General features: G+C 51.6%; 2 protein-coding genes and 1 long non-coding RNA gene across 3 annotated transcripts in view; 2 read left to right on the top strand and 1 right to left on the bottom strand.

Annotated features, from left to right (window-relative positions):
- Positions 1–1,455, top strand: part of HDHD3 (haloacid dehalogenase like hydrolase domain containing 3) — a 5,488-nt gene extending 4,033 nt beyond the window's left edge. Inside the window, exon 2 of the mRNA XM_004712535.2 lies at positions 388–1,455. Within this exon, the coding sequence (XP_004712592.1) occupies positions 560–1,315 (756 nt within the window). The 5' untranslated portion in view covers positions 388–559 and the 3' untranslated portion in view covers positions 1,316–1,455. The remainder of the gene's footprint in view (positions 1–387) is intronic.
- Positions 1,456–2,432: 977 nt separating this feature from the next.
- Positions 2,433–3,401, top strand: LOC123522443. The gene is made up of 2 exons (XR_006680718.1): positions 2,433–2,550; positions 2,594–3,401. It is a non-coding gene; the product is annotated as an uncharacterized LOC123522443 (long non-coding RNA).
- Positions 3,402–3,521: 120 nt separating this feature from the next.
- On the bottom strand, positions 3,522–14,783 carry BSPRY (B-box and SPRY domain containing). The gene is made up of 6 exons (XM_004712577.2): positions 14,766–14,783; positions 13,864–13,962; positions 12,385–12,615; positions 11,097–11,122; positions 6,037–6,161; positions 3,522–4,922 (listed from the first exon to the last, which is right to left on the bottom strand). The coding sequence occupies exons 1-6, from the start codon at positions 14,781–14,783 to the stop codon at positions 4,396–4,398; spliced, it is 1,026 nt and encodes a 341-aa protein (XP_004712634.2). The 3' UTR covers positions 3,522–4,395.
- Positions 14,784–14,976: the final 193 nt, after the last annotated feature.

Below are 14,976 nucleotides of genomic sequence, written 5' to 3'. Positions count from 1 at the left end.
GGGTCGCAACCCACAGGTAGAGAAGCCTGCTCTAGACATTTTGAACCCAGGTGGTGTAGTGGTTACACTTTGGGCGGCAATCCACACCTGCAGTTTGAAACCACCAGCCACGCCTGAGGAGAAAGACCGGCTTTTCTACTCCTGTAGACAGTTTGTCTCAGAAACTCACAGGGGCAGTTCTGCCGTCTCCTCTCGGTCGCTTTGAGCCAGCATCGAGTTTTTTGTTGGGTGAATGAATGAATGATCTCTAGTGTCTCATCATTGTGCTCAACTTACACATGAAAAGTGTGTGACCTTCAGAAGTCACACCGTGAGTAAGCAGAGCCGGAATCTGAACTCAGTCTGACTCCCAAGTCCTAAACTTCCACCTCATCTGTCTCATTCCAGGATCCTGTACTGTGGACGGTGTTCCCTGAGCACCCCGTGCCAACCAGCAAGTCGGCCCGAGCAGGCCTGGAAAGAGACGACTTTTAGGTTGTGGACCAGGTGATTCTGTGGTCCCTGAGAACTCAGGTGGAATTGGGGTGGACTTGTGAACTTGGCCTCTTCTTGCACACCCATGGCACCCCGACTACAGATACGGCTGATGACATGGGACGTGAAGGACACACTGCTCCGACTCCGCCACCCAGTCGGGGAGGAGTATGCCGCCCAGGCCCGGGCCCATGGACTGGAGGTGGAGGCCGCAGCTCTGGGGCAAGCCTTCAGGCAGGCGTACAAGGCTCAGAGCCACAGCTTCCCCAACTACGGCCTGAGCCGGGGCCTCACCTCCCGCCAGTGGTGGCTGGATGTGGTGCTGCAGACCTTCCGCCTGGCGGGTGTTCGGGATGTGCAGGCCGTGACCCCTATCGCCAAGCAGCTGTATGAAGACTTCAGCAGCCCTGGCACCTGGCAAGTGTTGGAGGGGGCCAAGGCGGCCCTGCTGGGGTGCCGAAAGCGAGGTCTGAAGCTGGCCGTGGTGTCCAACTTCGACCACCGGCTGGAGGACATCCTGGTGGGTCTTGGCCTGCGGGAACACTTTGATTTTGTGCTGACCTCTGAGGCTGCCGGCTGGCCCAAGCCCGACCCCCGCATTTTCCATAAGGCCTTGCAGCTGGCGCACATGGAGCCGGCGGTGGCAGCCCATATTGGGGACAGTTACCGCTGTGATTACCAGGGAGCCCAGGCGATAGGCATGCACAGTTTCCTGGTGACTGGCCCGGAGCCCCTGGACCCTGAGGTCAGGAATTCTGTCCCTGAAGAGCACATCCTCCCTTCGCTGTCCCATCTCCTGCCTGCCCTTGACCGCCTGGAAGACTCGCTCCCGGGGCTTTGAGTGTGCCAAAGGAGGCGCGAGGCCCCATGGCCCCGCAGAAACCTCTAAGCCAGCATTGGAGGCTTGGAACTCCCTTCCGTCTCTACAAACCTGGCCTTCGCCCCACCCCATTCAGACTATAAAGCAGGGTGTCAGCGTTCTGCCCTGCCTCACTAACCTGATCCTCATCTTAGATGTTTCTTGTCCACGCATGTGCATCTTTTTTATTCTTCAGTCTCCTCTCACCTCTCACAAGAGTCACCGAGAGCCCAGGTTGCTTCAAAACTGAGCACTTTCAAGCTTCGCGTTAGCAGCAGGGCCCCGTCACCTTGGGATATCACACAGTGTACAAAGCGAAGCTCCAAGAACAGCCACCTAGATACCTCCTCCCTTTGGAAGCAAGCATGGGGTGAGGGAGCCGAGTTCGAAAATCGGGTGGTCGAGCTGTCCTACCCGTTAGGACCAGTCTGAATGGGGGGCTTAGACGAAAAGCCCCCGGAACACCTGCCTGCGTCAGGCACTCTGCTGAGGTGTATACACATTCCCTTGTTAAGGGCCCCAGGGCAGGTGTTGTGAGCCTCACCCCGTCCCACTTTACAAATGAGAGGTGGAGGTTAAATACCCAGTCCGAGTTGCAGGTAGGAAGAGGTGGAGTCAGGAGTCAAATTTTGGCACGTCAGAGTCCGAAGGCTATGGGCTTAATCTACGGTGACCAGATTTTAACATTGGTAACGCGGGACACCATTGATAAAACTCATATCCTGGTGAAATAGCCACATGGCAGCCGAAAACCGTATGCCCTAGCTTGTGCATTCTTTCCAAAAGTCAGGACTTTTTAAAAACGCCGCGGGACGCGGGGGAAAATTGTTAAAGATCGGGACTGTCCCGCCAAACGTGGGACGTCTGGTCACCTTAGCTTAACCCCTCTCCTGAGTGCACATGGAAGGAATGTCACGTGTGGAGCCCTTGCGAGTCAGGAGACGCTTCTAAAGCATGCCAACCTGGAGGGTGAGGAGTGGCTGGGGAAAGGTGCAGGGAAAGGGGCCGAGCTCTGAATGGGGGGATTGTGAGGAGTTGGCGGAGGTGGGGGGTGGGGGGAATAACGAGATTGGAGGAGGAGGGTTGGGTTTTAAAATTCCCTTTCTCTTCCTACCTGACCCTTCTACAAACCTTTCTGCCTGGTCTTTATTGGGTATGAACCTTTATGTCTTTGCCCAGCACTAGGTGCCCGGGATCCCACAGACCAACACAAACAGGTACATACAGTGTGTATGTTCAGGTGCCAATAAGAGTAACTAGGGAGGGGCTTCTATAGGAGGGTCTGAACTGGGGCAGGGTGGAAGTGGTATTGAACTGGCCTGAGGAGTAGGGGAGGGTGGCATTTCTGGCAGCAGGCACATGAACTGTGTCCTAAAGGCTGGCAGATGTGAGGGAGGCTTGGGGCCTTCAGGGGCCAAGCTGCAGACCTTGGCTTTGGTGCAAGTTTGGCGGCATGGGTCGTTCCCAGGCAAAGACAGGAGTCAGCTCCAGACTTGATTAAACCCCCTCCAGGTTTGCTTTCCTTAGGCCTGGTACCCAAACCAGGCAACGTGCCATTGATGCCCACGTGTCAAGGCAGTGAGGAGTCCGGGCCGTTGTGGAGCTACGGGGAACTCCAAGATCCTCTCAAGGAAAGAAAGTGACCAAGAGGAAGTCTTTGGACTAGATGACCCAACCGGTGTTTCGAGTTAACTACTGAGCAAGCTTTTTAAGAAGCTCAGCTACTCTTGAGAAACCTCTACTCCTGCCACTCAGGGCTCCCTTTCCCTCGAGGCCACAAACAGCCAAACTAAGTAGCGGCTATAGTGTTCCAATCTGGAACTCCCTCTCTTGCCCACGGATCCCAGCAGGTCTTAAGAGTTTGTCCCCCGTGATTGAACTTGGGTTTTAAACGCCCCTGGGACCCCCACCTCCTTCATGCCCAGCAGCCTGAAGCTGTGGGAAAGACTGCTTTCGAAGAGGTTTCGTGACACAAACCCAGACTAAATAAGCCCTGTCCAGTGAGTCCACCGGGAGAATGGGACGGGCTTGCCTTCGGTCCCAGCATTAAAAAGCACAAAACCTTGTCTCCGGACTCTCCTCTGCTCTGCTGCTGCCCACTGTGTCTGGATAAAGGGAAGCTGGGAGTTGGGGGCCAGCATACGGTATACTGTACACCCGATGGCCAGCAGGAAACATGGGTGGAATCTTTAAATCCTTTAAAACCTTTAATAACAGATGTTCCCTAATGTCGGAGCCCTAACTCCTCCAGTCCTCCCTGGCTGGATGCTTGCACACCAGGTCTCACCTGAAGGGAGGAGGCCATTAGGTCCGAGCCAGCAAAGTGGGGAAAGCTCATCCTTCACCCGTGGGCACAGGATGGAGCGTGGGTGCCAGGTCCGAGCCAGCTGTCTGGTGCGTGGGTTGTGGTCTGGTTACCTGGAGGCATGAGCCTTCCCACCCAACCCTCCCTCCAGGCTTTGGGGTGCTAGACAGGCCCTGGAAGGGGATTAGGGGGTACCCCGCCAAAACCCTCAGTTCAGGGAAAGCGCGTCAGGAGCTCCAGGCCTCGTTTGCCCAGGTGAACTAGAGAGGTATTTGTGCCATTGTGTGGAAAAGATGACATGCACGGCAGTGAGGGGCTGACGGTGCTTCAGTCCCAGGCCTTTCTGCTGGAGAACTCCACTGGCACACTCAGCCGAGGGCAGGGGCTGGACAGCAGTGCTGCTCCCAGAGTCGGCCAACCTGGGTGGCCAGACCACCCACCTACCGCATATTTGGTGGCAGGTTCTCTGTGCTCCGGGAACCAGGCTGGATGCCGGGATAAAGCGGTGAAGGAGATAGACACTCAGAAGAGCAGGTGCATGGTGTGGTGGTGGGCTGGAAGACTGGGGCCCCGGGATTAGCGAGTAGCCCGGAGATACCCAGCACGTCAAGGCCACGTGCCAGATCTGAAACGGGCCAGCTTTCCCAAAGTTGCCCCATTTCCCTCAAATGCCATAGCATTGGGTAAAGGTCCCGGGTAGAAAGGTGGCCTGGCAGGATTGGGGGGCTGGCGGACCTGACCTCCTTGCAGCTAAAGGTCAGCAGATGATAGAAATGGTCTGATCGGCCACAGCAAAGACGGGGAAGAGGGGTGCCGGGAAGGGGGCACGGTGGGTGTGGAGCACCGTGCCCGAGGAGGGCTCGAAGAACAGCAACTCCTGCGCCCGCAAGTCCAGCAGCACCCCCAGCCGGACCGGGCAACGCAGTAGCCCCAGCGCCTCGTGCTGCCCATCATGGGAGAAGCAGAAATCCCGGTCGTAGCGGGAGAAGACCCAGGAGAAGGCATTGTGGCCCAACCGGCAGTCGCTGCCAGAACCCTTGCGGGGCAGCTGGCCTGTGGCCACGCCCACCTTGTAGGCACAACTGTTCTGGACGTTGACCACCCAGCCATGCAGCCCAGACTGGAAGCAGGTGGTGGCCAGGGCATTGGGCCAGTGGTCAAAGCGCTCCGGGCCATCTGCACAGGCCTTGGACTTCTTGGCGCTGAAGGTCAGGGTCCTTCCATCATCTGACAGTTGCAAGAAGGGGCTGACGGTCCTTTCATCGACCCGCACATCTTCTGTGCCTGCCCGAGAGAAAGCTGCGTTGCCCAGAGCCTGCCCCGCACCCTTCCCAGGCCCTGCCGGCCAGGGAGCACAAAGCTTCCTTGGTTCACGGCTGGTGCAATCTTAGACAAGCCTGGTATTCTCCCTGAGCCTCCGTTTCTCATCTGTAAAATCAGGATCAGGACAGGATGTCTCACAGGGTCTCTTATGGGGATTACATGAGATGATTATGTGGTAAGGGTCCAAGGTATGATGAGTACCAAATGCCAGTACTATTATTGGTCCAAGGCCTTCATCTATAAACTGACAGCAGTGAGACCCAAAGTCACACCCCCAGTTAGTAACAGGGTCCGGAATGAACAGCCGGCATGTGCCTTTATTTAGTACCTAGTCCTGATATCACTGAGTTCTAGCTGGTCCTACCTGAAGCCTCTGAAAGAGGCCCTTGTCCTGGAAGCTAGGAAGCAGCAGGTCACCAGCGTGTAACAGCTAACTCCGTAAACTGCCGGTAAGCCAGGCCCAGGCACCAGGTTCAACATTAAGCACCCTGGAGCTTACTGGTGTTTGAAGGATCTTAGGGGAGAAGGAATCAAAACAGGAGAGAAATTCTCATCATTAACCTCCCCTTTCTGTGAATTGTTCAAGGAGCACCCCGGGAACAGGTAGCGGAGGACAGGCTGCTTTGGGAGCCCCTGGCTAAGTGGGTGTTTCTGCAGGCAGAGCCCCTTTTCCATCTGTGGCCCCAACATGCAGTCTGAGGGCAAGGCCACATGCGTCTGAGTGGATGTTTATCAAGTGCACAAGAGAGGTGGACCCAGGAAACCGAACTGCCCGTCCAGATGCGCCCCAGCTGGCTGCAGCTTCAACTTCTGAGCCCCTGGAGGCTGACAAGAAAGAATCCTGGGCTGCCCCAATGCTGTAAAGAAGGCAAGATTTACAGGAACGAGATTTCCCTGCTCCAACCACAGGGCAGGTGGGCCAGAGCCCTGGCCCCACTGACCAGCCTGCACCCAACATCACTGGTGGGTTAAGCCACCATCCCTGACACACAGCTGTGGATGCAGCCAACACAGCCCGACGGACAGACAGAAACCCAGTTGCCCCTACTAGTGCCGGGTTCTGGCAGCCCCTGACCTGAGAAGGAGCTGAGGACGGCCGCTGCCCAGAGTTGGGTCAGCAGTGGACTCTGGGTGCACTTCGGGTTAAAGTGTAACTTCTCGGACTCCTGGGGGTCCAAAATGCCCTCTGCTTCCTCGGTCCTGATGCAGAGGGAAAAACAAAGCACAAAGACACCCATTCAGGTTCTGAAAATGTACAGATGTGGATCACAACAGGCCCAGAGAAGGAGAACAGAAATAAAAGGACCCTTCCCCCAAACCCTGTGCCAGCTAGGCCCTACAACAAGGTCCCTTAAGGGGGGGTTGAACCCCAAGACAAAGGTAGGCAGCCCCCCTTCCCCCCTCCCCTCCACATGAGTCTTTATTCCAGCAAGGCAGACTGGGGAGAGTTTAACAATAGTAGCATACAATTCCTCCACCCCACCCTGCCATCTCAAAGTAGAGCATTCCTACAAAACCTGCCTATCTCACGGGGGAATCAAGTCGGAATCGACTCAGTGGCAGTGAACTTGGGTTGGGTTTCTGGTTGGGTCCGAAGGTAGTCACTTCTCTTCATATGCATAGATGCCTGGAGAGGCCACCCAGGAAAGGACAAGGAGTTATCGTCCCCACCGAAAATCAGAGCTCCTAAGGAGACATCTTCTTGGTTCACAGTGGGAACAGCTGGGCTTTGTTGGAGAGCGTAACCTAGGGCGATGAACGGCCTGGGAAGAGAGAATCACCATTTATCAGCAGCCAGCCTCTGGGCATTGCTGTTTTCCAAAGGGAGCCTTTCAACCACCTGGGAGGTGGCGATTACCTCATTTGACAGGAGAGAGAACAGGCGTGTGGCTAAGAGGGGGGCTGGGACTCCAAACAGACACGGAGCCCAGGCACCACTCGACAGACCTCTGCCCTGACTTGAGGGTGGAAAATTGAAAAGAAAGTTTGGGCAAAGTGGGGATCTACCATGGAGGCTTCCAGATGTCTGACCTGGATTCGGAGAAAGAACTTTTCCCCAAGCGTCTGATCCTGAAACGGCTTTGAGACCAGGCAGCAGATGTGAGAGGACACACTCTCTCTCCGGAATATCATAGCTGCCCATAGAGTGGGCAAGGCTGAGCATGTGGGCAGGTTCCCTTCCAGATGCACGCTCTTTGCAAGACTGTCACTGTCCTGGCTGGAGGGAGGAGGTGATGGGAGCCCTAGAAATGCTGAGCGCAGGCTCAAGAAACAAAGGCTCTTTGTGGTTTAGACAATTGAGAGTCTGTGGCTGGGCCCTTCTCAAAGCTGAGGCTGAGCTCCGCAGGAGCCTGGCCATCGGCAGAGGAGGAAAGAGGAGCAGGTGGCAACAGTGTTGAGTTGACATCCCAGGCAAATCTGAGAGTAAACACAGAACCAGTTGGCCCCACTGCCCCATGGTACAGAGAACTCGGGGCACCGAAGGGGTGGGAGTGAAATGGTACTCGGGCACAGCAGGCCCGGAGGTGGGAACAGAGCGCCCATCTTTGCAGTAGGACCTGTCACTGGCAGGCCAGGGCTGAGTCCAGCACTGGCTACACAAACAACACCGGAGCCCAATCAGGCATTCGTCAGCCGAACAAATCCGCTCCCAACAAGAACGCGCTTACCGCTTGGAACACGACACGCTCCATGCCCTCCGTCTACAGGCACAGAGGACTAAAAACAAATCCTAAACATAATTAGTAGGGAGAGCTTGCTTTTGTTTTATTTTGATTTTCCCTCCACAATTGGCATCATTTGAGTATGGGCTATGTATAAGAATGTCCTATTGATTTTTTTTTTCCCCAGGGGAGAGCGCGAACGCAGTCCCCGGGGGAAAAAAAAAAGAAAAGAATATCCTATTGATGTGAAATTTCCTAAATTTAAAAATTATACTGTAATTACGTATAAGAATGCCTTTGTTCTTAGAAGATACATGCTCGGGTAGTTAGGAATAAAATGTGATTTCTGTCAATTGCCCTTCTCAAATAGTTGAGAGGGGAAAAATAAGGAGAGAAACCTTAAAAGCAGAGAGAGACAAAAAACATCAAAGTCTGGCAAAACGTTAATAGCTGATAATTCCAAGTACAATGCATTGTGCTGTTCTTGCACCTTCAAGGGGTCATTAAAATAAATGTGCAACATCCATACTGGGCAGTACTTCACAGTCAAATAAGGGAGATAAATCTACACGTGCTGATACGATGTCTTGAATTGTGTGTGTACCCACACACACACACACCAAAAAAAGTTATGTATCATCTTGGCTAAGTCATGATTCCTACTTTTCTTATTAGATGTAATTGTCCTATGTGCAGTGAATCCTAATCTTTGCCTGTGGTTAATGCAGCAAGCCTACTGCTGTGAGGTAATGTCAAGTCAGTTCCAACCTATAAGAACGACAGTCTGAAACACTGCCTGGTCTTGTGCCGCTCCCACCTTAGCTACTGCTAAGGTTGAGCCCATCGCTGCCGCCATTGTGTCAATCCCTCTCATTGAGGGTCTCCCTCTTTTTCGCTGACCCTTGACCAAGCACGATGTTCTTCTCATGAATCAGTCTCTCCTGACAACATGTTCAAAGCCCATAAAGCAAGTCTCATCATTCTTGCTCCTAAAAGCATTCTGGTTGCACTACTTCCATGACAGATTTGTTCATGCATCTGGTAGGCATTTAATATTCACTTACTATTCCTTCTCTGCTGTCCAACTGTTGCCTGGAAACGAGGCGATGGAAAAGACCAGGTCTTCAATAGGCACACCTGAGTCTTCCACGTGGCAGCTTTGCTCTGTAACTTGGAGGGGACTTTTGCAACAGATTTCCCCAATGAAACCCGTTTGTTTTTCTGACTGCCGCTTCCATGAGCCTTGATTGTAAATCAAAGTAAAATGAAATCCTTGACAACTTCAGTCTTTCTCAACTTGTGATGTTTCTTATTGGTCCAGTGTGAGGATTTCTGCTTTCTTGAAGTTGAGATGGGATCATTGGAGGCTGCAGCCATTGATTGCCACCAGCCAGCGCTTCCAGTCCTCAGTGCTTTCAGCAAGCAAGAGTCTCATCTGCATAGTGTCGGTCGTTAATGAGTTTTCTTCCGACCCGGATGCCTTCCTTGTTCTTCTTCATGCAGTCCAGTTTCTCAAGTTGTTTATTCAGCATGCATCTCGATTAATAAGGGACACACTCTGGACAGGCAGCTCTCCTGTCTGATTGAAATCATTCGGAATCCCTTCGTTCTGTTCAAGCAACTGCCTCTTGGTCTCTTGACAGGTTTCCCAGGAACACGATGAGGTGTTCTAGAATTCCCATTCTTCAAAATGTTCTGCAAAACTTGTTAGGATCTCCACAGTTGCATGCCTTTGCAGCCGATAAAACAGACACACATCTTTCTGGTTGTCTCTGCATTCAGCCAAGTGCCATCTGACATCAGCAATGATTTCCTTTGTTCCACATCTTCTGAATCTGGCTTGACTTCCCGGCAGGTCCCTGTCAATGTACTGACTCCACTGTTTGTTTGTTTTTAATGATCTTCAGCAAAATTTACAGGATTGGGTTATGGTAAGGAGGGTTAGACCAAGTCTGTTATGTTCTGAACAGGATTAGGGTAGGATGTAATGCCCTTACAATTCATAGCCATGTAAGGTGAGTTTCCCTGTTTCGTGGGGTGTGGTCTGTAACACCTTTTATCTTACAAGAGGTAAAAAGGAAGTGAGAAGCCAGCAGAGAAGGACTTCAGTACCACCCATAAAGAAGCGCTAGGATCACCTTCCCAACACGATCACTGAAGACAAATGGGTGCATAAGCAAATGTGGTGAAGAAAGCTGATGGTGCCCGGCTACCAAAAGATATAGCGTCTGAGGTCTTAAGGCTTGAAGGTAAACAAGCGGCCATCAAGCTCAGAAGCAACAAAGCCCACATGGAAGAAGCATACAAGCCTACGTGATCATGAGGTGCCAAAGGGATCAGGGATCAGGCACCATCAGAACAAAAAATCATATCATTGTGAATAAGGGGGAGTGCAGAGTGGAGACCCAAAGCCCATCTGTAGGCAATTGGACATCCCCTTACAGAAGGGTTGTGGGGGAGGAGATGAGCGAGTCAGGGTGCAGTGTAGGAACAATGAAAAATACAACTTTCCTCTAGTTCCTAAATGCTTCCTTCCCCACCCTCTCCCACTACCATGATCCTAATTCTATCTTATAAATCTGGCTGAGGGAGAGGAAAAATGAGGACCTAATGCCGGGGGCTTAAGTGGATAGCAAATGTTTTGAGAATGATGAGGGCAATGAATGTACAAATATGCTTTACACAATTGTTGTATGAGCCCCTAATAAAATGATTTTTTTTAATTAATTAATTAATTAATTTAAAAAAAGCAATGTTGAATGCTAATGCAGACTTGCTCGTGTGCGTGTGAAAGCTGAACAATCGATGGCTTGCCTCTGAACAGAAAGCACTACGCACAACTCAAAGAAGAAACGAATGTGTCTCGGAAGAAGTAGAGCCAGAACGCTTCTTAGAAGCAAGAACGGCAAGTCTTCATCTCCCGTACAGGAGAGACCAGAGGCCAGTGTCTGGAAAAGGCCATCGTGCTTGGTAAAGCAGAGGGTGAACGCACAGGAGGAAGCCCCTTGACAAGAGGATGGGCTTCTATACATAGGGTCGTGAGGAGTCAGAACTCAACAGGCTCTAAGAGCAACAACGAATACAGACTTGAATTTTAAGAAGTACGCCATCAAAGGGAGGCAATCCTAGACAGTTGGTAGAAGGTATGGATCCAAGTCCTAGCTTAGGGGCTTAGCAAGTCTCTTCCTTTCTTTGAGCCTCAGCATCTGCATCTATACATAGGGGTGACCAAATGCTCCACTGTGATGGCAAGCCTCCAATTACATGCAGTCGCTTCCCTGCCTTTCCACATGGGTCCGTTCTCCTGCGAGGGGCAGCAAAATCCTCGTGCAACGAGCCTCACTCCAGGGAAGCACTAAGCTGCACCCCCCACCCCCCCAGGAGCAGCAGCACCGAAATGCAACAGACTGGGTAAAGGTCTAAGCTCATGATTTCCCAAACTGCCCAAGCAAGTCCCTGGGGCCACACTCACCTCTCAAACACCTCCTGCTCCTTCTGCTGTGAGGAGGAGAAACAGACAAACAAAAATCAACAACCGGGCTTGACACCAGAAACCCTGGGAAGACTTGAACCCAGTGTGGAAGACTGCCCAAGGACACAGACTCTAATGCTACTGCCGACCTTCCCAGTAGCACTCGAGCACTAAACTGTTGTGCCACCAGGACTCTGCGTGTACTCAGAATAAGTCTCTCTTCTCCTGTGCCCCACAGCCTGCTGGGTTCCCCTCAACTACACTTCAGGATAATCATCTATTTACCGCAGGGCATCCCCCACGACAACTGTCGGCTCTCGGATGGCGGGGACACTTTCTGACTGGGACACCACTGTGACTGTCTGCGTGTTTCAGGACCAAATGTGCTCTGTACATGCAATGTGTATGACTAAACGCATGCAAAATCAGGACCATTAAGGAAGTTTTCTTCTCTGTGGCTGTTTTATTCAGATGTCACATTGTCCCTTCAAAACTATTTGTGTGTGTGTGTTTGTGTGTGTGTCATTGGTGTAGTGGTTATATGTTGGGCTGTGATTCACCTGGTCAGCAGTTCGAAACCTCCAAACAGCTCCGAAGGAGAAAGACTGGGCTTTCTACTCCTGCTAGCAGTCACAGTCTCAGTAACCCATGGCGGGTTGCAATGAGTCAGCATTGACTCGATGGCAGTGAATTCGGTTTGTATATTACATATCTGTATGCATTTCTATATGTAAGCATTTCAAAGGAAATGTGCATCAAGGGCCCTCTGCACGGTAGGATGAAGGATGAGCCCCACACGCTCATATTCCACCTCTTTTCCGCTCCTCTGGTACCGTGTTCTCTCTGCAGCCCCTGCTGCCTTTATCCTAGCCGCTCTCTCTACAGCAGCGAGAAGAAGGCTTTCCTGCCATCCCACTTGGTTGGTAGGACCGAAGAAGGCTTTCCTGCCATCCCACTTGGTTGGTGGGACCGCCTAGCTCCCAATGATTTTCTTTAGTATATAGCACATGTCCCTCTATATCCTAATTGCATATATATATATATATCCTTCTAAGGCTTTAAGCTTTAGACAGCTGTATCCTATCCACCCCACCACTTAACATAGCATAGCATAGCATGGCAGGTGCTCAATATGAAAGACTATTGTTATCCAATGTAAAAATTATCCATGCCATTTCTTTCTCATCTCTCCCCCGTTTCAAATTCTCATTCCAGCAAATATTCTCAGTGTTTCCAACTTTGGGGGAATCTGTCCAACTGGTCATGGCCCTGCCCATGCGAAACTTACAATCAGCTGGAGGTCGTCCAGGTGGGTGAGCATGTCCACCAGGCTAGTACGGATCGTGTCTAGCTTCTGCAGCATCTCAGCCCAGTGGACCCGCTGGGTCAGGATACTCTGATGGGCCCGCTCCTCTTCACCATGCACCTGTTCCAGCAGCCGCTGCTCCTCGCTCTCACACAGACTGCGAACCACACTCAGTCGCTGAATGACCAGTTCTCGTGCTGCACTGGCCATGCTCTGTCAAGTGATAAAACAAGAAGTCATTTCCTGGCAAAGCCTCAATCAGGATTAGGAGGGCTGGAAAGGAGTGCGGAGTTCAATTAGCAATGTCTGCCAAGGGGAGGATAAAGGATAGTGAGAGTGCTTAGATCATTTACTTTGCCATCTAGTCCTGACCTCTGTGAGCTGCATTTCCTCATCTGTGAACAGGGAGGTTGAGAGGTGCTGCTCAGTCAGCCTGGACTCGGCAATGCCAAGTACTGATGAACGCAGCACCATTCCGCCCCGCACCATCCTTCCACTCATGGCGTGTTTGAGTCCACCGGCGGGGCCACTGTGTCTATCGAGAGAGCGTTGCCCTCCCTTTCAGGGACCTTCTACTTCACCAAGCATGATGTCCTTTTTCGGGGACTAGGCCTTCCATGTCCCAAAATACGCGAGGCCAGCCTCACCACGCTCACTTCGAAGGAGCATCCTGGCAGTGTTTCTTCCAGGAAAGACTGGTTGGTTCTTCTGGCAATTGGTGGCACTTTCAATAGTCTTTGCCAGCCAAGAAGGATGGCCCCCTCGGAGACACGGACAGGAGTGGTGGTTCCCTGGGGTACGTGGCAGGGGGAGAAGGGGGAGCGGATAGCATCGGTGAATGAATAACCCCACCTGAGGGGACTGAACAGCACAATTGTATGTGAATGGATATCTTGGAATGTGTAAGATATGTCAATAAAACAATTGTAAAATTGGAAAAAAAAAATCTTTGCCAGCACCATCATTCAAATGCATCAATTTTTCCTTGGCATCCCTTCTTAATTGTCCGGTTTTCACATGCATATGAGGGGACGCAAAATACCATGGGGTTTGAGTCAAGGGCACCTTAGTCCTCAAAGTGAAATCTTTAAAAATAAATTTTTTAGAGTAGTCTTTACAATAGATTTGCCCAGTGGGATACTGAATATAACATAGATATTATAAAAGTCCCTAGGTTATTTTAAAATTCTGGGTCTGGTCCATATATCAAATAATGAAGATGCTGCTCTTCCTGATCCCCTGCCCCAAGAGCCCTGAGTAGTTTTCTAGCAGTCTTTATGCCCCCATGTGTAACTGGAAATAAGCTTACGCTGCACGAGGCTCAAGAAAATAGTCCACCACCCTTCCTGGAGAGCCGGCTCCACTAGCAGTCGATGAGTCCCCGTGCAGAGGAAGGAGCCCTGGACTGATGCAAGCACCTATGGACTTGTCCCCTTAGGAGGGGGGCAAAGGAAGAATTACCACTGCGCTCTGGCTCTTTCCCGTCAGGACTTCCGCCACATACTTGGTGATGCCGGCACTCTGCAGCTGCAGCCTTTCACACTGGTCCACCATCTTGTTCTGCAATGAAAACCACACCCTGCTGATCGGTCTCTCTCTCCCAAGAGGTTTTCCTCCCGGCCCCACCTCAAGCACCCACGCCCAGACCTCCTCATTGCTGATATGATTCTATCTCCAAAATAGCCCCTTACACCACCTTCTATCCTTCTAGCTCCCGAACTCTAGAATCCCCACTCCAATAATTCTTCAGCTCGGTTGGGACCGCCATTTCCCTAGACACTTCCACCATCCTCCTATTGGCCTTGCTTTCCTCCTTAGTCTGAATTCCATAGCCGATGAGGAGGAGGAGGAGGAGGAGGATGAGGAGGAAGAAGAGGAGGATGAGGAGGAGGAGGATTATCACTTTTGTGCTTGTGTTGACAACTCTTTTGGCCTCTCTTCCTCTTTCACACTCCGTTCTCTGACTCTCCTCTTCTAAACGCAAGCAGAACATGACTTTTCCAACTGTTCTCCAACTTACCATCATTCATTCCATCAAGCCAGTGCCATAAGTTACTGATCTCTTTACACAGATAAAAAAAAAATAACGAGTTTTCCATCAATCCCACCGCTAATCCCACCGCTAATCCATCACAGAGTCCTATTAGTCCCATCTCCAAAATCTCTCTCCTCTCTGGCCACGTCTCATCCTCATCCCTCCCAGAAACCGCTGCCAGGGCCTCCTCACTGGCTTTCCACTTCTGACTCCCAGTTGGCCAGAGGTCATCGTTTACAAGGAAAGCCGAGGCAGGTTCCGCTCCAGCCTACCACACTAAAGTGAATGGCACAATAAAGCAAATAGAGCAATAAAGCCAGCTGTCCACCTTTTTCAGCTTCCCCATGCCTGTAGAAGTTATGTTTACCCTACACTGTAGTCTGTGAAAGGAGCCTGGGGCAATGTGGGTTAGACCCGACACTGCAAATTGCAAGGTTGGCGGTTCAAACACCCCAGCCACTCCGTGGAAAAGAAGATGCAGCTGTCTGCCCCATAGCTATTTAGTCTCGGGAACCCTGTTGGAATCGGCTCAGTGACGG

The sequence above is a fragment of the Echinops telfairi genome, unplaced genomic scaffold, assembly GCF_000313985.2.
Source record: "Echinops telfairi isolate 266 unplaced genomic scaffold, ASM31398v2 ScPeMD7_7410;HRSCAF=8448, whole genome shotgun sequence".
Lineage (NCBI taxonomy): Eukaryota > Metazoa > Chordata > Mammalia > Afrosoricida > Tenrecidae > Echinops > Echinops telfairi.
The sequence above is the reverse complement of the archived record's forward strand: the minus strand, read 5'-3'. Positions and strand labels throughout refer to the sequence as shown.